This window comes from Podarcis melisellensis (genome assembly GCF_964234715.1).
Source record: "Podarcis melisellensis genome assembly, chromosome: 5".
In the NCBI taxonomy this organism is placed as follows: domain Eukaryota; kingdom Metazoa; phylum Chordata; class Lepidosauria; order Squamata; family Lacertidae; genus Podarcis; species Podarcis melisellensis.
Window position 1 is genome coordinate 9,373,227 of NC_138537.1, and position 21,397 is coordinate 9,394,623.

The 21,397-nt window shown below is 44.4% G+C and overlaps 1 protein-coding gene across 1 annotated transcript; it reads left to right on the forward strand.

The window, feature by feature from the left end:
• The first annotated feature begins 5,060 nt into the window (after positions 1–5,060).
• DCUN1D1 (defective in cullin neddylation 1 domain containing 1) lies at positions 5,061–21,146 on the forward strand. Its single transcript, XM_081912885.1, is given in 9 exon segments — positions 5,061–5,143; positions 5,145–5,198; positions 5,200–5,221; positions 11,518–11,734; positions 12,571–12,739; positions 13,746–13,876; positions 14,995–15,077; positions 15,738–15,834; positions 17,358–21,146. Coding segments are annotated over 9 exon segments (921 nt in total). The 5' UTR covers positions 5,061–5,075; the 3' UTR covers positions 17,438–21,146.
• The last annotated feature ends 251 nt before the right edge of the window (positions 21,147–21,397 follow it).

A 21,397-nucleotide genomic window follows, 5' to 3' on the forward strand; every position in this document is an offset into this window, starting at 1 on the left:
TGTAAATGCAGTTTAATTTAGCTAGGCTAGTTTGTACAAAACTTCTGTTGCAGGAAAGTTTCATTTTGGACAGTTGGCCAAGTGTGTTCCATCAGTTCCAAAGTGCACTTAGAATGCTCCACTCCTTCTGAAGGCAGCCCTGAATTGGGAAGTTTTTAATGTTTGATGCTTTATTATGTTTTATATACTCTGTAAGCCACCCGGGAAACCCAGCCAGATGGGTGGGGTATATAATAATAATAATAATAATAATAATAATAATAATAATAATAATAATTGTAAAAGTTGCTCCAGCTTACAGTTGCACTATTCAGTTTCTTTTCTAAACTCAGTGTTTAGAAAATGCAAGTAGAAAGACATTGGTTGAAGTTGGCCTGTATCAAAAGGGGTTCTGATGCTTCTCCAGTGCATTGAAAAATGCATAGAAGGGGCTCTGTGAGCTGCCATATCCTCCTCACAGTTGGATCAACATATGTACTAAAATAAGAGCTCTTCCAAGGAGTCTTTCCTTGTTTGAATCTCTTAGCACATTATTATGATTCTGTATTTATTTATACTCAATCTTTTCCCGTTGGGACTCAAGGCAGCTTGCATATAAAAATGAGAAGATGGTGATGATAAATAGAAAGATAGTTGATAGTGTCTGTTAAAACCATACAAATAATTACAATAGAAGCAGCATGACACTAGCCCTTTCATTAAAAGCAGTCAATTCCCAAAAGCCTGTTGCAACAAACAAAAAGTCTTCCCCCACTGGCGTAAAGAGGAGCAGTGAGCCAATCTAGCTTCTTTAGGGAGGGAGTTCCACAGTCTGGGAGCAGCTGCTAAGAAGGCCCACATGGAGCCCCTTAATCCACCAATCACATGTGGAGCGTAGATAGCACCCCACAACAAACCATAGTTAAGATTGATCACAATTTGTTGGGCTGACTGTCCAACAAGCTGTGCTTAAATCAAAAATGGAAGTGAATGCTTCCATAGGTCTCGTGGCAATGTGGGAGTAAGAGAGGGGAGTGTGGGATGGTAACATAATTTATTCTCATCATGCCAAACATGTTCAGCACAGGTGGGAATCTATGGCCCTCCAGATGTGGCCAGACTCTGGTTACTACCAGGACCAACCCTTATAGCCAATGATCAGGGGTGATGGGAGTTGTTCAGCTACAGCTGGAGGACCAAAGATTCCCCAGCCCTGTGTTAGTGTGAACGGGCCACTGCCTCTGTTTACACCTGAAGGATAATTAGGTAGCAATGCCTTGAAGCACTTGGGAAGAATTGGGTCAGAGATTCAGGCAACACAACTGGGACACCCTTGACCTGTAACCTAAAAACCCTGATATGTGTGCCGTAAACTAATTGCCACTTCAAAGTCATCATACTATTAGGTGTAAACAGGAAGAGAAAAATTGCATCAGCCTTTTCCTACATTGTTTTGTAGGTTTGTAAGCTTTGAACAATTTAATTATCCATCAACTAAAGCTGCAATCGTAGATTTGCCGTATGATGAATCGGTGAACCAGTGAAACTCAGAAGCAGGGCTTGAAGGTTAGCAGTATTTTCTGCTGCCCCTCTTTGGCAAGTGGTACCCAGCTGCGTATTGCCTCCGCACTTGTCACTTCTATATTGCTGTTGTGGCTAATAGCCACTGACAGAACTATCATGCGTGAATTTGTCTCATGCCTTTTCCAGGCCAGTGGGTGCATTCCGCAAATTAATTGCACGTTGTGGGAAGAAGTACTTTATTTGGCTTCTACCCAAATCTATTCCCAATCAATTTCATAGCACAACCCTGAGTTCCAGTTACCTTTGTCTGCTTTCTCAACACATTGGAGACTGTGCGTTGGAAGGATAAATCAGATCAAAAAACAAACAAAACAATTTTGCGTGCTGCGTAGTTTATCGGAAATGACAATTTACAGTAATGCCAGGCAGGGGACTGGCAAGATCAGCGAAAGCTTCAATGAAGTCTGATTAAGTACAGTAGTAGGTTCTGCACTAATTGTTCTTGTTTATTGAGTCATAGAGGTACCAGGAACCACACACATCCAAGCCAAGATCCTTCAGGCTCCCCAGTAGCTGACACAATCCACATTGTGTCACAAGCAGGACTTGCCAGGAAAAATAGGGCATTAATCCAGACTTATTGCCTGATCATGTGTAGCGTTAGGTGTGCCTTGTTTAAAAAGCTGCAGTAGCATCTCTCCATGCTGGCTGCATAGCTGGAGAAATCTCACTTACAACCAATACGGAAGTGCAAGGTGCTAGCCCCTTAGCAGGTTTATAAATATATATATATGGATAGGCCCATCAGTCACCTGTGTGAAATTCCTAGTTGCAAGATGGTGAGTTGTTAAATACAATCTGGCCTAAGCTCATTGAAAACTGCAAAGGATTGGGTTGCATGATGCCTCCAGAGTAGAAACTATTTCCCTTTCCTAGTTGCCTGGCCAGTCCTGCATCTTTCCCCCTCCCTCGCTTTTGTGAAATGTATTTTTGGGAAATATGAAAATATGCAAATAGCCATGTTGGTTCATAGGAAAAGAAAACACATTCCAAAATACAGGGTATCACCTTTGTTAGAATTAACATTTGTGATTGTTTTTGAAAGCTTGGCCACTATTTGGGGGGAAATAGAGGCTTTGAACTGCATTGCCTGAAACACCTTGGAGGAGTTGGGAGACAAAGTTGGGAGTATGTATAAATAATTCTTTTCTCTTGCTTTGGAGCTCCTATATTGCACTCTTGAGCAAAAGGAGATGGATGCAAGAGGTGGGAAGAGCTGGACCTGCCAGGAAAAACAGGGCACTAATCCAGATAGTTGGATTCAGGAATTATCACCCCAACATAATATACATGTATTTTTGAAAGATCATCAAATAAAGAGAATTGGAAAGGGTCTCAGGGGACACCAAACAACAGCATACATCATTTTGCAAATGTTGGGAGGTTATAGCATTGCGAGCAACCTACAACTTCAAGGATGATGATGGTGATGATGATGATGATAATAATAATAATAATAATAATAATTTATTATTTATATCCCGCCCATCTGGCTGGGTTTCCCCAGCCACTCTGGGCGGCTTCCAACCGAATATTAAAAACAATACAGCATCAAACATTTAAAACTTCCCTAAACAGGGCCACCTTCAGTTGTCTTTTAAAAGTAAAATAGTTGCTTATTGCCTTGACGTCTGCTGGGAGGGCGTTCCACAGGGCAGGCGCCACTATGGAGAAGGTCTCTTTCCCAGTAGGTGGTCAGTCACAGTGAACTGTGTGAATCTGTTGTTTACCCAATCCCCTTCTCTCTGCCCACTGGAGTTTGTGCGTGAAAGGCAATTGCAATTTTAGTCAATCTGGAGGGAGAGGAAGGTGAGATTTCCCCCCAGTACTCTCTTCCCCATGGGACATTCCTCCCCCCCACTGCTTTCTTCACACAATATAGGTGTTTTCACTCCCATCAAACCAGAATCTGCTGTGATCACTGCCATCACAGATCTATCCCAACCTTGGGAATTGTGGGGTGGGGGTATATTGGGGTCACCCCATTTTCTCTCCACAATGACCCTGTAATGTGGGTTAGGTGGGGCATATGCAACTATAGCCCAATACCACCTAGTGAGTTTCATGGCTAAGCAGGGATTTGATCCTTGATCTCCTGAGCCAAAGTCCAAAGCTCTCCTGTGTCTCCTCCTATTTCACCACGCTGGCTCTCTGGTGTTTATAAAAATCCCATTTCGGCCACACCAAACAGGTGTGCACATACAAGCATATACACAAGGATACCAGTTTTCTTCCTTTTCCTTGTAAACCACCTCATTAAAGCCCAATTGTCTCATTGCTCCCTACAGCAGAGGGGTAGGCAACCTAAGGCCCAGAGGCCGGATGCGGCCCAATCACTTTCTCAATCCGGCCTGCGGATGGTCCGGGAATCAGCATGTATTTACATGAGTAGAATATGTCCTTTTATTTAAAATGCATCTCTGGGTTATTTAAGGGACGGTGGACCGGCCCACGACTGAAAAAGGTTGCTGACCCCTGCTCTACAGGATCATGATCCTCATTCACATGTCAGGGAAGGCATCATTAGCCGGAAGAGGGGTGTGAAGGAGTGACCCTGCTCACCTTTGCCCCTTAGGGGGTCTCCATCTCAGGTGTGGCCCGTCCAAAGGAGGGGGGGAAGAGGACCAAATCTCTCCTTCCCCCCTCCCCATAAAGAATCCCTGTGATAAGAGGCACAACTCAAATTGCCTTGGGGTTTTTGCACAGGCGAAGATAGGATTTTTGTTAAGGGGGGAGGCAGCCAATGCTGCTTCTTTTGGGGGGGGGATCTTTTTTAAAAATTATTCTTTATAATCACACTTTCCTCCAGGGACATCGAATAACTTACAAAAAAACCATTAAGTCGAAAATCTAACTATAACATACATCAAAATCGTCCTCCTATTAGTTATGCATAACAGTATATTCTTTTATCCTAATTTTTTTCCCTTCCTCCCTCCCCCCCCCAAAAAAAATTGTTCTCTCTTCAAATCTTTAACCATGTGCACAGATTATACATTTTAATTTGAATGCTCGGGTTGGCTCCCCCATTTTGGGGGGGGGGGCGTGGGAGATTGCCCCCTAAAGTTGTTGAACTTTTTTTTGGGGGGGGGGAATCACAGGTAAAAATACCCCCCAAAAGAGGCCATTATGGGGAGCAAGCTTTCGTGGGGGTTTACTTTCGATCATTTTGAAAATGCTCTCCCCCGATTCTCATGAAGGAAGAGGGGCGAGCAGCTCCATCAGGCCTCCCTTTGCTTTTTCCCCCCATAGGTCACGCCGGGAGACCCCAATCTCCGCCCATCTTATTTCAGGCCCCTAAATGTATGTGTGTGTGGGGGGGTGTCATGGTCTCTTGCCCCCCCAAAAAGAGCCTCCCTCAGAGGCTTCCTCGCGCGTGAGGAGAAGAAGCCCCCACGGCCTATTGCCCCCCCCGCGCGCCTCGCCTCGCCGGATCCCCGGCCGGCCGGGCGCCGTTCTCGCTCTCCTCACGCCGGTCGGTCTCGGCCCGGGGCGGCCCCGCCGCAGTGCGCATGAGCGGGTCGGCGGCGGAAGGCAGGGCCCGCGAGGAGGAGCCCCGGGAGCCGCCGCCGCCGCCACCGACCCTCCTCCCGCCTCCTCAGTGTCCGCCTCAGCCGGCCCGGGAGGGGAGAGAGGCCCGCGCGCAGCCCCCACCATGGTGAGGCCCTTCGGCCCCGGCGGGGAGGGAGAGCGGGCGGAGGGAGGAAGCGCCGCCATCGCCTGGCAACGCGGGGCCTAGTCGGGGGTGGGGGGGGGGGAGAGGGAGAGAGTCGGGGGTGCAGGGGTTGGGGGGGCGGCCTCGGCGCCGGTGAGAAGCAGCCCGGCCCTCACCCACTTCCCACAAGCCGCCTATGCTGAGGGGGGGGGGCTTTGAGATATAGGGGCTGGGGTCGGCCCTTGTGTGGAAATCCACTTCCCACCCCCCTCAGGGAGCTGAGGTGGGGGGATTTGGGGGTGTATGGAGGGGCTCCAAAGGGTTTGCGTGTGGCTGGGCTTCAGGGGTTTCTGTATATGATGTGTCAGGGAGGTTTGGGGTTATTTTTTCTCTCCTCCCCCCCCCCCAAAAAAAACAACACCTTGGAGGACTGGTGGGGTGACTGGTAGGGGGAGAAAACCCCCTGGGCATTTGGGTGCTGCTTGATCTTGGGTGCCTGGGCCTCCTCTTCCTTGTTTCGTTTTTTCCTTTTTCCTTTCCCCTCTATCTCTCTCTCCAACCTGGGGGAAGCATCTCTCTCCCCCTTGCTCTCTTTGCATGCTGCACCTATCTCTGCTTGCAGTTGCGTTTTGTGCAGACCCCTCTTTTGTTGCGGTGTGTGTGTGCGCACGTGTGCATGCAAGCAGGCGGGTACTCCAGAGGGGGTTAGCTGGGGTTAGCCTGGTTTCAGCAGAAGCTCCCCCAAGTGCCTCGTGGCACCTCAAAAGACAGCTTTAAACCCTGCGAAAGCGTCCGTGGGCAGCAGCAGCAGCTGCATGGTGGTTGTCCTTAACTGGCAGCAGGGGTGGCATCCTGGCACTTTGTCCTCCAGCTCTGCCTTCTGGCAGGCATTGTTAAATCTGCAGCACGTCATGAGGCTGGTGCCCAGGAGTTGCCGCTCACTACAGGACAGGACCTGGAAGAGAAAGTGGAGGAAATGTGCATGTTGCCCTCTGCGGCCCCCAGCCAAAAACTGCTTCAGAGTGACATAAATGACCTATGGAAAGGCCCATTTTGCCAATGGACAGCTCCATAACCCAGCGGTTGCTCACTTGCAACAACTGGCCGCCTGATAGAAGCTCAGACAAAGGGGCTGAGCCCTGCTATGAACCCAGATGCCAACTCTGTTCCTGTATTGTGTCAGGTGGTGCTATTGCAGGACCTAGCGCCAGTAATTCCCCTTAGGGGCTTGGTTGCTTGCTTGCTTGCTCATCCTGCGATGTGAATGTGCCATCACCTCTCATTAATGCCTTTTTGTTATTCACGTCAAAGAAACAGGTAGATGCCCAAAAAAGGGGAAAATAGAGACAGAAGGGAAAAACGATACTGAAAAATGGAAGTGTTCAGAAGGTAGGGGAGAGAATCTATTGCTCACCTCAAAATCGCCACATTTCAACAGAAGACTCCAAAGTGAGGCTCCGGTTTGAAATTGATGCACTACAGTTTATGAGCAAATTTGGTTCAGGTTGATTTAAGCTTGACTGGACTACAGCTTTTCTTCCCACTCCAGATGTTAAATTAGCATAGTGCACCTCGAAAGATATTGAATAGTACCACCACTGACTGCTGTTGTGAACAGTTTGCAAACCTGTTGCTATGCTGTCACTTGGATATCATGACTTTTTGATGTGTGTGTGTGTGAATGTGAATGATTGCATCCCATGCTGTCCTTCTGTTCTTTGCAGTCCCCCTGTGCCAGTGTTCATGCTATTTAGAGGAGCGGGATATGCAGAGGCAGCACAGGGAAGGGGGGATTCTCCCCCAAATGCCTTCTTACCTCTTTCATTCACAGAAAGCTTTACTGAATCAAAAAGCTTTCCATGAATGGAAGGACAACATTGGATACATACTATATACTATATATATCTGAGGAATAATCTCAGGTAACTGCTGAGTAATCTTTTATGCATCTGTTGGAATGAGATCCAGTTCACAAAAGCTTAAGACCATAGAAATCTGTTAGTCTTTAAAATGCCACAAGACTGCTTGTGAATGCATATTTCATTTATGTTCCTCTGTGTTACACATTTTTTCTTGCTTATGAGGCAAGGAAACCGTTTCAACCATATTTATTCAGATGTAATCCCCTCTTATTTCATGGGGAAAGCATTTTAAGATGACAATCATATGCACACTTACTTTAGGAGTCTGTCTCATTTAGATTGGTAGCTCTTACTTCCAGGTTGTTGTTGTTGCTGCTATTATTTATTAAATTTAAATACTGCCGTTCATCCGAGGATCACAGGGCAGCTTCAGATCTGTTTGTTAGAATAGGGTTGCAAGGTGCAGTCATCCGTATTTATCTTTTAGGTTAGATTTTAAACATCATGCTGAAAGGCTTCAGTTTCCCTACCATGTTTTTATTTTTTTTGCCATTAGAAATCCTTACTAAAAGGCAAGCAGAAGAGGAATAGATTTTATAAAATGATTTTCTAGGTAAAATTATTTTTCAAAAATTTTTCAAGTTAATGGGATTGTTCCATAGTAAGTCGCTTGAAAATTGTAGCCACGGTAATTTAGTTTACATAAATGTAGTTGATTAGTGGGCTTCTGAGGTTCTTTCAGGTACTTTAGCCTGTTAAGTGGTTTGAGAACTTCTAACTACTGGCTCCCTCTGCCACATTGCACAGGCTTCAGGAAAACACCATGCAAGATTCTTCAGGAAATACAGTGAGTGTACCGAGGCTCCTGAACTACTCAAGGTGCTTTGAGTGCATTTAACTTTGGCCTCACAGCACACACACCCAGGATGTTTTCTCCTTAAAACTAATTTATTGCCTTTGGACAAATCAACACCCAACTTCCTGTGAGGAGACTAACACAATGGAGCACTTATCCAGTCTAAATATAAGCTGTGGCAAGGCATATTTATACTGTAATAAGTTTCTCAAGAGGTGTGGGACACCTTCCTCTCTCTATAAATAGTTGGGCTAAAGAACTAGAAAATGATTGGATATGTCATCTGGACTTGACATGTTTGGATATATAATTAGGTTCCAAGTTTGTTCTTGCTATCATAAGTTGGTGTTCTTCAGTAAATGTGGGCCAGTAAATTGAAGCTGAATCTTGAAAAAATAGAGGTGCTGTTATGCGTTCCGAGTTCTTGAGTGTGGAAGATGGAAAGATGGCCTATTTTTGATGGGATTGCAGTCATCTGAAAGGTGCAGATCTGTAGCTTGGGGGTGTTCCTGGATCTAACACTGTCACTGGAGGCTCAGATGTGCCTTTTTCCAACTCTGACTGTTTTGCCCCTCATGGATAGAGATGACTTGGCCACTCTATTGCACCTTCTGGTAACCTCTGGATTATACTGTTGCAATGCATTTTACTTCAGGCAGCCCTTGAAAACAATTTAGAAACTTTAGCTGGTTCAAAATGTGGCAACCAGATTACTGGCCAGGGTTCCTCTTAGATGTCATATAAACCCTATTTTAAAACAGCTGCACTGGTTGCCAGTGTGTGAATTAGGCCCCAGATATATGAATGAGAATATATATATATACACACACACACACACACAGAGTCATACCTTGGGATAAATACGCTTCAGGATAAGTATTTTTGGGTCGCGCTCCGCGGCGGCCCGGAAGTGACAGAGTACGTTACTTCCGGGTTTCGCCACTCGCGCATGCACAGATGGTCAAAATGATGTCACGCATGCGCAGAAGTGGTGACACGCGCAGACGCGTTGTCGCGTCTTACGTTCCGTTCGGGATGCGAATGGGGCTCCGGAACAGATCCCGTTTGCATCCCAAGGTACCACTGTGTGTGTGTGTGTGTGTGTGTGTGTGTGTGTGTACACACACACACACACACACACACACACTGCCTTCATCCAGAGGGGCTTTTCTTGGTAGTTTCACCGCCCTCAGGATTGAGAGGAATGGCAGCCCAGGGAAGAACTTTCTATGTAGCAGCCCCCAAATTGGGGAACCCCTTTTGCACAGAGGTTATGTTCTGGGGTTGGTGCATAGACATAAAAGCACATGAACAGTCTTACCTTCTGGAGCCAGTGTGCCAAATGGTGTTTTCCCTCAAGCAGGGAAGAGAGCTTTAAAATTCCCACTCTCTGGTTGGCTTTTACAAGATCTTGTGGGGCCGTTGGAGATCTTGCGAGAGCCTCCCAGAGCATTGTAAGAAAACCAGAGAGCTTAAAAGTTCATTCTGGCATCAGCCCAGTGCCATATAGGCACATCAGCAACAGCAGTTTGGTCGCAGTATGGGGGCGATGATTACTGCTCTGTTGTCCTCAACAGCTGCTCATGATATTGCGTTTTGGGATTGTTCACTGATATTTAAAGAAATGTAGCTCCATTGAAAGTGTTTCACAGGTACTGAAGTGCTGAGTGACATGGGGTTGCTGTTCAAAACGGCACTGTCCTTTCTCCCTTGTAACCTGCCACATCATAATGTCGGCATGCAACACATTTCTCTGCCTGCGCTCCACCCCTTAAATGACAGGGATGGGGAAATACACAACACAGTGACATCACAACATGGCTAAGTGCTGATGAACACTATTGTGGGGAGTGGAGTGGAGAGACTTTAACAGGGAGGTTCTTTCTTTCGTTCTTTCTTCCTTCTTTTTTCTTTTTTTAACAGCAACACACCTGTTATATGTAGTTCCACTCCAAGAAGTTTCCTTAAGCGTGTTGAGGTAGCACGCCAAAATGTCACTTCCTTAAAGCTGTGCTAAGGTGCCTTATGCCCATTGTTGAGGGCTGAGTTCCCAGCCTCACTGAACAGCCAGCAAGTAGGTTGTGCTCCTTTATCTTATCACATGTTTGTCAAAGGGAAAAAGTAAACAACCTGCCATTTTTTAAATTTGTGTAGACAGAATTATGGAATTGTATTTTGCAACTTCCTTTGTTTAAATTTGCTGTGGCTGGGATGCAAAGCTTGTTTGTTTGTTTATTAAACTTGTATACTTTGTTGTATGCACGTTTGTCTTGTTAGCCACCTTGAATATTTATTGATAAAAAAGCAAGGGAGAATCTCTTCAAATAAACCAACAATACAAGATAGAAACACTATAATTTTTTTTATGTACAGAAGCAATTAAAATAGGAATGCCTATAAATAAACTTGTAATATAGCATCTTTGTATAAGCTGAGAGACATGGATAGAAATTCAGTGAAACTATATTCTGTTTGTACCATTTGTGGCTTTTATACTTGCCTTCTTAAGCCAGGGGGAAATAGGTAACCATAGATAGATGTGGATTCTTATCGCAGTCGTAATGTCTGAAACCACTTGCTTTATCATGTGACTGTTTGGTGTAGTTTCTCCATCAGATGATGCTATCGTATGGCCTTGTTTACTGGCTATGAATCTCCATTAGTCAGGAAGCCAAATTAATTGTTGTGTGATAATGGAGCAAATACACCAACAATTTGCAGTACTGAAGATTGTGGCAGGCTGTTAGCAATAAGGCTTCAGGGAACGTATAGGCTGTGATCTATGCTTCTGCATTTTTGCATTTTCATTGCAACCTCACATAGCTCTTATACAACACTTCTTCCCCAAGTTCAGCCAGTAGTTTGGGGGATTTGGTGTGAGAACAGTTTATAGGAAACCTGCCAGTAGTGTCTGCTTAGTGCTGAAACCTGTTGTGCAGGTTTCCCTTCTAACCGCTCTCCTGGAAACTGACATATTTGGATGCATGTGTGTCTCTTTGTGTCACAGCTGCTGTCCCCTCCTAAGCCCTGTAATGTGCTTTCTGTGGAACATTTAGAGCCGTGGTTCTCAACCTGTGGGTCCCCTGATGTTGTCAGACTACAACTCCCATCATTCCTAGCCAGCATGACCAGTGGTCAGGGATTATGGGAGTTGTAGTCCAACAACATCAGGCGACCCACAGGTTGAAAACCACTGGTTTAAAGGATCTGCCATGAGTGTTTCTGTGGCTGCTACATCCTCCCTATCACAAAAGAGCGGGACACATCCATGAGCCAAGTTGCTGGTTGTCTCAAGTAGAAAGGAGAGCCATCACACAATGTTTTATCCTTGATTCTGTTGCATAGCTTGCTTGTTGAACTTGTGAGCAGCTTTGGGCACCATTGAGCTTGGAATTAAATTCTTAATTAGAAGGAGTTGAACACTACAGGTAGACTTTCTGTATGTCCACCTTAATTCTCTATCAGGTACCATTCACTTGAGGAAAGCGGCCCTTTTGAGCTACAGGTTGAAGTGGGATTTTCCTCCTCAGGTAAGCACACGGGAGATCTCACTGTTCTTGTGTTTTCTGATACTTTTCTAGAACAAGCTGAAGTCATCACAGAAAGATAAAGTTCGACAGTTTATGATCTTCACACAGTCCAGCGAAAAGACCGCAGTGAATTGCCTGTCTCAGAATGACTGGAAGCTAGATGTTGCAACAGATAACTTTTTCCAAAATCCTGAACTGTATATACGAGAAAATGTTAAAGGATCATTGGACAGAAAGAAGTTAGAACAGCTATATAATAGATATAAAGGTAAGTATAGTGCAGTTTTTCTTTTTCTTTTAAAAAGGTGTGTTAAATGCATCGTTTTGCTGGCAATAGATTCCATTTGGAATCCAGGCCAGAAACCTGAGTTTCAGCTGTGGCCAGAACAGACCAAGAACGCAGTGCCCTATAAGCATTACAACAAAGGCTACCCTTTATTTATGCTATTTTTATCCTACCCTTCCTCTAGGCAGCTCAGGTTGGGAAACATTCCCCCACCATCCTACTTTGTATCCTTGCAACAACCATGTGAGGTGGGTTAGACTGATAGATGGTCTTAAGGTGAGCATCATGGCTGAAAGTAGATCTGGACCTGGGTCTTCCTTCCGATTGCTAGACAGATGCTTGTTCTTGCCGTCATGCTGCTAGACTTACTGGCAGAGAATCTGGGTTGCCCAGTTTGTTCTCATCCTCCCAGGCAATCATTTGTCAAGCCATCTCATCAACCCTCAGACACAGGAAAGCCTTCCTTTTCCTTCTCCCAAGAATCTTTTGTCCTGGACTGCATTTTAACTCCTCTTCACAGAGGTAAAATCCAGTCCTTCAGGGAGCACATTGGGTTGAGTCATGCTCTCTTTCTTGAAATGAGAATAAGTGACCCACCTTCCAATGCAATTGTGATTGCAGGTAAGATGAGGTTTGCAGAGGGAACACACTTAAAACAGCGCATAAAAGTGAATGCTATGTAGCAGCTGACAGCATTTAATGGCCTTAGGAAACAGGTTCTTGAACGAGTGCTTGGCCGCCATACCTTTTATTAGAAATGGTTTCAAAAAGACGGAGACTTCCATTCATTTTATTTTGTTTCTCTCTTATACTCCAAGATCCTCAAGATGAGAATAAAATTGGCATAGATGGCATACAGCAGTTTTGTGATGACCTTGCGCTTGACCCTGCCAGTATTAGTGTATTGATCATTGCCTGGAAGTTCAGAGCTGCGACGCAATGTGAATTTTTAAAAACGGAATTCATGGATGGGATGACAGAACTAGGGTAAGTGCTCAACAACTCTATGAAAGTAGGCGGGCCATGCTATTCTGTGCATGGAAAGGTTTGTCCATGCTTGAAGCAGAATCTTACATAACTCGGGAAGAGCCATTCAAACTCTTATCCGGCCGAGGAATGTGTATTATGTATTTGTGTCTCTATGAATGAACACAATTTATTTCACACACACACACACTTGATTTCCCAGTGCCAGCCTCAGGTGCAGCTTTGCAGTGGCATCTCTTGGCTCCTTTCAATGCCATGCAAAGGGCTCCTGGCAGCTCCCTCAGTCCCCATGAAGCTCCTAGGAAATCATACATACTGCTACTTTCAACTCAGTAAAAATATAGGTCTGGGCCATATGCTGAAATTTAAAACAAAATGCTCCATGCAAATCTTCAGCTACAAGGCATTCAAACTATCTGATACATACATTTGCTCAGAGTTTTGTCTTCTAAATGCCAATAAGCATGTCGATGCAAGGTTCGATTGAGGTATGAGGGAGCACAGATGGTGTATTTGAGCATGGCATTCTTTGCGCTCCTGATAATGCATTTCTTTGAGACCTTGTCTGTTCACAAGAACAACTCACCATCTGCCAGATTGTTGAGATTAAACAGCCTGTTTTCAAATGTTGCCCCTTCCCAGCTGTGGTATTTTGCTTGATTCATCTTTGATGGTGTTTGCCGCTGTAATCGTATTCATAGATTTGAACAGAAGAGGAGCTGGTGCCCAAAGGGGGTTTCTTGTATTTCTTGGAGAGGTTGCCTCAGCCTCTGCCTCCCAGGAAAGTTCCGCAAATGTGTTGGTGATAATGTATTTTCAGCACCGCTTAATAGAAAAGAGAGCTTCAGGAATGATCAGACTATATTTACGTGACATCACTTTTTTTTGTTAAAGCAACTATTTAGTAATGCCATTTTACAAAGTATTTAGAACATGGTCCTAAACTAATGCACAGATAAACTTTTGTGTTTGTTTTTTTAAACCAAATAAATAAACCCAACAACAGATGTGACAGCATAGAAAAACTAAAGGCCCAGCTTCCAAAAATGGAACAAGAATTGAAAGAGCCAGGAAGATTTAAGGATTTTTATCAGTTTACCTTCAACTTCGCAAAGAATCCGGGACAAAAAGGTTTAGGTATGTATGCCAATATTTCCTTGTACAGAAGTGAGTGATCCAAGTCAGGGTCCATATTGGGCTATAGCTGAACGTGATGAGAGAAAACACCCCTTGCCTCCAAAGTGGTGTTTACACATTGAGATTACCCCAGTAAGCTTCCCTAAGCAAACATCTCTTCTTGGAAAAGTGTCCTGATACTTTGGCATGCTTGGGCACTGGAGGACTGCCGATAAGTTTCATGCGTTCAGTAGTGCTTCTAAGTTCTCTTTTCCAAAAGCATTTTCAATTGACAGGGAATTGTAAGAATTATTACAAATAAGCTGTATTTGAAACTTGGTATAGTTTAGGAGGGATGCAGGTGGCACTGTGGGTTAAACCACAGAGCCTAGGACTTGCCGATCAGAAGGTCGGCGGTTCGAATCCCCGTGACGGGGTGAGCTCCTGTTGCTCGGTCCCTGCTCCTGCCAACCTAGCAGTTCGAAAGCACGTCAAAGTGCAAGTAGATAAATAGGTACTGCTCTGGCGGGAAGGTAAACAGCGTTTCCATGCGCTGCTCTGGTTTGCCAGAAGCGGCTTTGTCATGCTGGCCACATGACCCGGAAGCTGTATGTTGGCTCCCTCAGCCAATAAAGCGCGATGAGCGCCGCAACCCCAGAGTCGGTCATGACTGGACCTAATGGTCAGGGGTCCCTTTACCCTTTATAGTTTAGGAAGCAATCTTTGTCACAGCGTGCAAAGCTGTCCAGGGGGAGGGAGGGAGAAGGTGATGCCGCATTGAACATGGGCAAACTCCTGCCCGCACCCTGCCTTTAATATCTTGAGGAAAGGGCTGATACCCAGGATCATGACTGGGAAGCCTCGGGCCTTCCGAATGTGGCTGGACTACGACTTCCATCATCCCTGACCATTGGCCAGGCTGGCTGGGACAAACAGGAATTGGAGCCCAGCCACATCTGGAGAACCACTCATTCCCCACCCCAAGATCCCAAAACACTCTGAAGTGTTACTGTACTAAGAGAGTGTTCTTTGCAACCCTCACTTTTACTGTGCAATTCCCGAACAGGTGTGTCTGGACAAGCGGGGAGGGGGAAAGCCTCAATTACTTATTTAATTACCCGTTTTCTTTAATGTTGCAGACTTAGAAATGGCCATCGCCTACTGGAATTTAGTACTTCATGGACGATTTAAATTCCTAGACTTGTGGAACAAATTTTTATTGGTAAGCGCAAGTATGGATTGCCTCATTAGTAACGACTAAGTGCCCAGTTCTGGGAGGTTCTGCAGCCTGACTCTTCCCTACGGGACCCAGATCAACAATCTTTGCCGCACGTGGCATTGGTCAGCTAGCTAGCGGCCCACCACCCAAATCCACTTTGTAGATAACCGGCAGCTTTCCTTGCCCCCAAACCTTGTTTGATTTTAAAACTTGAAGAAAGAGGGTGTTGGGATGACAACCAAAAGCAGAAATCCCAAATGGCATTCTTTTAAAAATGGATTATTTTGGATATCTCTTACAGAATTATTTTGGGGGTTACCCCCTGACCCATCATGGTTCTAAAGCCTGTGGGACTTGCAGCTGTGTAAGGCACCTGACTGGCTTTGCTGCAAAAACGGGCCTGGTTGATGGGCTGTGTTTGACTTCACAGGTCATATGTGAACATGCAGTGGTGCTGCAGGTTTTGTATCTTGAGCCACTAGCCCAGTCTGTTCTTATTGGCAGTAGCTCCCTATGAACAGGATTCACAGCCAGTCCTAAGGCTGGAGATTGAAGCTGGGACATTCTGCATGCTCTTCCATTAAGACAAAGCCTTTCCTCTGGCCCTTCCAGGGTTGTCATGTGTAGCTAATGCTTTTCACACTCTGATTTCCCTCAAAACAGGAACATCATAAAAGATCTATACCAAAGGACACTTGGAACCTTCTTCTAGACTTCAGCGCCATGATCGCAGATGATATGTCGAATTATGACGAGGAAGGTAAAGTTGCTATTTGTTCCTCTTGGGGCACTTTGGCCTGTGTGGAGTGCTCTGTCCCCAAGAAGCTTCTCTCCCTAAGTGATGCTGCTTTTGCCCTGGACCTTCCGTATTTTCCTGTTGGCTTCCCCTCCTACTATAATTTTCAATTTGCTGGAAATCCCTGATATCATAAGGGGCACAGTGGGTATTAAAACAGTTTCTGGAAAAGTAAAGCCGCTCATTTCTTGCATATACCGAGCTGAATCCAGGACTTCAACAATTCTAGTCATTGCCATCCTCATAGTGACCACAAATCTAATTCTGGCAAGCCAGCCTCTCCGCAGCAAGGAGCACCTGTTGTTGTTTCCACTATTGAGTTGTTTCTCCTTTTACGCTGCTCAGTTGGGTTGCCAGGTCGGCCCCCGCACCACTGAATCTGCCACACCTCCGTGTCTGATTGGCTGAAGTAGCAACCATGTGTGACTTCCCTTTCTGCCTGCCCTTGAATGTTTTGCTCAGCTCCCAGACTTGCTCTCTTCACGTCCCTTGGGTGCGAACGAGGAGCTGCCTGTTTCTGCATGAGGGGAAAACCAAGATGGCGGGGCGACAGACAGTTCTTAGCTGTGTACAGCAGGGGTGGGGGGTCTTGTTCAGTTTGAGGGCTGCCTTTCCTTCTTAGCCACCTTCCTTCCGGGGGCCATTTGGCAGTAGTGGGTGGGACCAGATGTAGATGCAGATGGAACAATGAAGGTGAACTGTACCTTCATATAGTGGGCAAGCTCCTGCACATGCTCTCCCCTCCGGCCAGGCAAACGAGGCATTTTCAGAACACAATTCAGCCAGAAGTAACACCCCATGAAAGGAGCAAAGTAGCACAATGGGTGGTGGTTCGGAGAGACTCTCATGGATCAGATAGAGAGGCTTGGAGCATCTCTATAAAGAGGAGTGCAGAAAACAAGGGGGGAACAAGCCTTGTAAACTTCTCTTTTGTGCTGTGCAGGGGTAAGGCTACACTTGCTTGGCAGGGAGCGAAAGGCACTCTGCCCACATTTCGAAGCTTTTTTAATATAACCCTTCTGGCCCATTGCTTGATCCAAAGATCTCCTTCTGCAGCAGGGTGCTGTGTGTGGCTCTATGAATGCTGATCTTTCTTTTCTTTTTAAATTTTTTTTTAAAAAACCCCCAAAATTAGCATATCCAAGAAAAAAACTTAGCATTCCATATTATAGAACCTTGTATAAAGTTTTCTGACTAATTGCTCTCACTTTTTAAAAAGTTTGTGTCCAAAGAGTGGCTGTCCCAGGATTAAAAATTTTAAGATTTAAAAAATTATTATTAAATGATGAAAATAAAAATACTGGCTGAAATTGAAGGGCTGTTCTAAGGTAACAATGCATGTGAAGAGCTTGGAACACATAAAATGCTAAATATTTTCTGGTGACTTTTTCTTGTAACAGCTAGGGGGGCAAATTATAGTCCCCAACTCTTCAGATAAGGCATTCTGCAAGCTTAATAATTCCACCCCTCTCTCTCTTTTCTTCCAGGGGCATGGCCTGTTCTTATTGACGACTTCGTGGAATTTGCACGCCCTCAAATTGCTGGAATAAAAAGTACGACAGTGTAGTGCTAAATGAACCTTCTAGAATGTACATAGTCTGTACAAAATAAACAACATGGGGGAAAATTGCACAGTCAATTTCTGCTGACTGACTGAACAGGACTGAAGACCAATCCTCAAGAAATAAAGGCTGGGGGTTGAGTCAAACCTTTAAGGATCTACTTTGGACCATATCAGACGATGGGTGGTTTGGGCTTCTCATCTAGCCTGGGCCAGCCTTGCCCATTTGAAAACTCCAGCATTGTGGATATCATTCTTTTTCTTTTTTAAAAAATGAAGCACCCTAATCCTTTCCATAAATCTTAAAATGCTTTTTGGATATTTTTTTTATTTCTTGTTCCTCCTAAAGGCACATGCTGTCTTCACCAAGCAAAATCTTTTGACGTAATAATTTCACAGATCAGCATCGCAATCTGTTTCAGAAAAGCTTCAAGTAGCACACCTTTGGGCTAGCTGCAAAGACTTTGCTGAGAATATCCTATAAGAGTGATTCGTTGGATCTGGTTCCGTACGGTCCGTTCACAGCTATTGTCTATGTGAGTGGCAAGGGGTTTCTTTGCTTTGTTCTAAAGCAAATGTCAAAAATACCCTGGCAAAAGGTCTGGGCTTTTCTGCCCGCCAATATCGGGCTATCCAGCTATGTAGGTGCTTGACTGAAGTTCTGTTGTGTCTAAGAGTGAACGCTGCTGAAACGCAGGACAGATACGGCGCTCAACAGTATCCATATTTTAATAATCTAGTCGGAAACACTGGGTGCCTAATGTTGAAAGGTGAACCATCCTTTAGGGCCCCGATCCTCAGTAGCTGGGCCATGTGAATCTTGCTAAGTCTCTGCCTCTTGCTTCTTGCTGTCCCCCCTGCCAACACTTGGTGGCTTCCCTTGTCTGCCAGCACTCCAGCCTTGACCACCGCGTTTCTTTGCAATGCCATGCATGCAGAGAGAAAGAGGCAGGGCCTGGAATACCTGTGCCCACCTAAATTAGTGATACCCTCTCCACCACCACGCCCTCAGTAGACTGCCTTGCAGCTAACTTGGATGACACCATTCCAGGGCGGCAGGGGTGTCCACCTTCTTCAGGGAATTGGGTCCCTTACTATTACCCCTCAATCCTTGGGGCGAAGTATCATGGGTCATGTTATTTCTAACTTCCAAGAGTGGGGTCGAGTTTTCCGATAGAAAGACCAGCAGGATTCATCCTAGAATGTGAGTGATAAGTTGCTCACAACTGCTCTTAGTTACCCAATAAATTTTTTTGTAGCATCTCTTTGTCCAGGAAATCTTTCCCGCCCCCATTAACTTCTACTGAAATGTTAAAACTTGAATACAGTACTGAATTTATAATGTTTGCTACACAATACATATAATCCTTGATTAGGGCCAACAGAGGTTTTTGATCGTGGGTATAACAATGAGTGTGATACGCATTTTCTTCTATACTTGATGGTTTGAGCCATTAATACAAATTTTTTATGATGTTAGCGGTACTGACATTATGGTCCACGTCCTTCATTGGTGACAGGCAACTTACCATATTAACTGCAAATCGCTGTGGTTGTCAAAACAGAGGGATCCCTACTCCGAGCAAAAGTTCTGCCAAGCTCTAGCACATAGACACCTTGAGCAAGCAAGAACGCCTCAATTCATTTTTGCAATCGTGGCCACAGAAATCCCTGTGTGAGGTTATTGCTCGCACAAGAGCTCTCCTGCTTAAGTGAAGCCTTTGTGTGAGCTCGACTTGTTGGGTTCACAAGTTTATCTTTCCCAAGCAAGTACATAGTATAACTAGCATAATCCGGCCAAATGGGTTAAGCACTATTAGTGGGAGAGTCTTAAGTGCATCGTTGACTCTTTAGTGGTGCTTAACTTTGGCTGGGTCAGGCGAAAGAAATGTTTTGCTTAACCATGGTGGAGAAACTGGGAGTGCGCTTTGGGCTCACGAACCCCTCTTCCTTTTTAGCCGTGTGTAGCAATCCCATCTCCCCAATGCTTTTAAGATAGAGTTTGAAACTTAAGTGAAGGAGCTAGTTTGCATACCTTGGTTAAAGTTGACTACAGTATTGATCTTGGTTCAAGTGCCACACTAAACATGGTTAATAAAAGGAATGGGGAGAGATCTGGCATGGGAGAGAGTTAGTGGGAGCCCCTGGGATCTCCCAGTCTTCCCCAGTGCCTAAGCAAGGGGGAAACTTTTACATCTGAACTGGGCTCCACTGCACTTCATCTGCTTCTACACTTGTGTCCAGTTCACAGAGTCTGGCTTTTCCTTTTGAGCCACAGCTTTAGTCCTTGTGTTTTTACATGGCAAAAGCAGCACTTGAAACGCCTTCTGGCTATAATGTCATGTAACTTCACGAGCGATACTAAGCTGTTTTCTGGAAATCATTTCGCAGAGTTGTTTTCCCATCCGATATTAGAAGTCCTTTTCTAATCTTTTAAAAAAGGAAAAGTTCAGGCTTGGCATATTGTGTCCTATCTCATTTATCAATAAAATTAGAAAGAAAGAAAACACTTATGCACATGCTAAATAATTTTAGGGAAAATACTTGAGTATTAAATTGCTTTATCTTTTTTAAAACCTGTATGAAGTTGTGAGAAAGGGGCCTCCCTTTTTCCCAGCTGTGCCCTTTTGGTAAAGCTCAGTCTTGTGTTAATTTAAGAAAAGCATTAGATAAAAATTGGGAATCCTTTCTTCAGAAGCCAGAGTTTGCAAAGTCAAATATATTGCTTTACTGCTTGCATTGTTTCTTTTCTCTCGTGTAAATATCAGTGGAGACTTGAATTATGAAAACTACAAGGTGTGTGTGTGCTGTTTTCAGTCTTAAGAAAATTTGGGTACAGTTTTTTCAGAATGAGTCATTGATGTATGTATGCTGTGTATTTTTTGTGTTTTGGTGTTCTTTTTTTTCTCCAAATGAGATGTACTTAACTCTGTCCCTGTGGAGAAGGTTGGGGCATAAATGCTGTGCTGTTTTTTGTTTCTTTTTAAAGATAATTCCTTTTGCAATGTTGAGGCCTTTTCAACAAAATGGATTTTGCCATCAGTTTGGTACTACACAATTTATAATTACTGTGTAATTATAAAACTGCATTACATAAAGCATTGCTGTCTTAAGTAGCAGAGAAACTAAGGTTATTTGTGTGATCGCCTCTCTGAATTTTAAGAAGAGTGTTCAGTTCAACAGGCACAAACTGGTCAAATTTTCTTTTCAGTGGGAAGTGTGCTATCAAATCAGCGCTTGGTTGGATTGTGTCCAGTGGCAAGAGATGTTTGGCTTATTGTTGGCTTGCTTCTGAATGTAAATGCCCAGCTCTTCGAGAGACTGAAAAATGCCCAAACTTTATGCCCATTTGTATGTGTGTTGATTTTTTTTTTAAAAAATTAAAAGTTGTGAACCTTTTTGGGTTGATAAGTATTCATAAAATCAACCCACTCTTCAACTTGGCAGTAATCTTCCCCTTCACAAATCACTTTCTTTTGCCAAATATTAGAAAAAGTGAATGCTTAAACAAAATTCAAACCCTCGTATTTGATCTTTATATATATATATACCAATATGTAGAATTAGAAATACCTTGCTACATGAAAATATTTGGGAATCAAGGCTTTTATTTCAGTCACGTGATCAGAATCTGTAAGTTAAATTGTAACTACCTAGAAAAATCCCTCCGACAGACCAGAGGCAATAAAGTTCCGGCCCAGTTGCCATGGTGAAACTTTCTCATGAATTATTTTGTTTAAAAAAAAATCCCAAACTTGATGCAATTTTAAAATTTTTTTTAAGCAAAAGCAACTCATGGCAAGGAATGAGAAAGCAGAACCTTGCTAACAGCCTCCTGTTTGCCATGACATGCCATGACTTTCTGGTTGCACAGTGGAGGGGTTTTTATTCCCAGCCGTGGCACATTGCTTTGAGATTACTTGGGGCGGGTGGGGGAGAGAGACTGAGGAACCTCCATGTTTAATG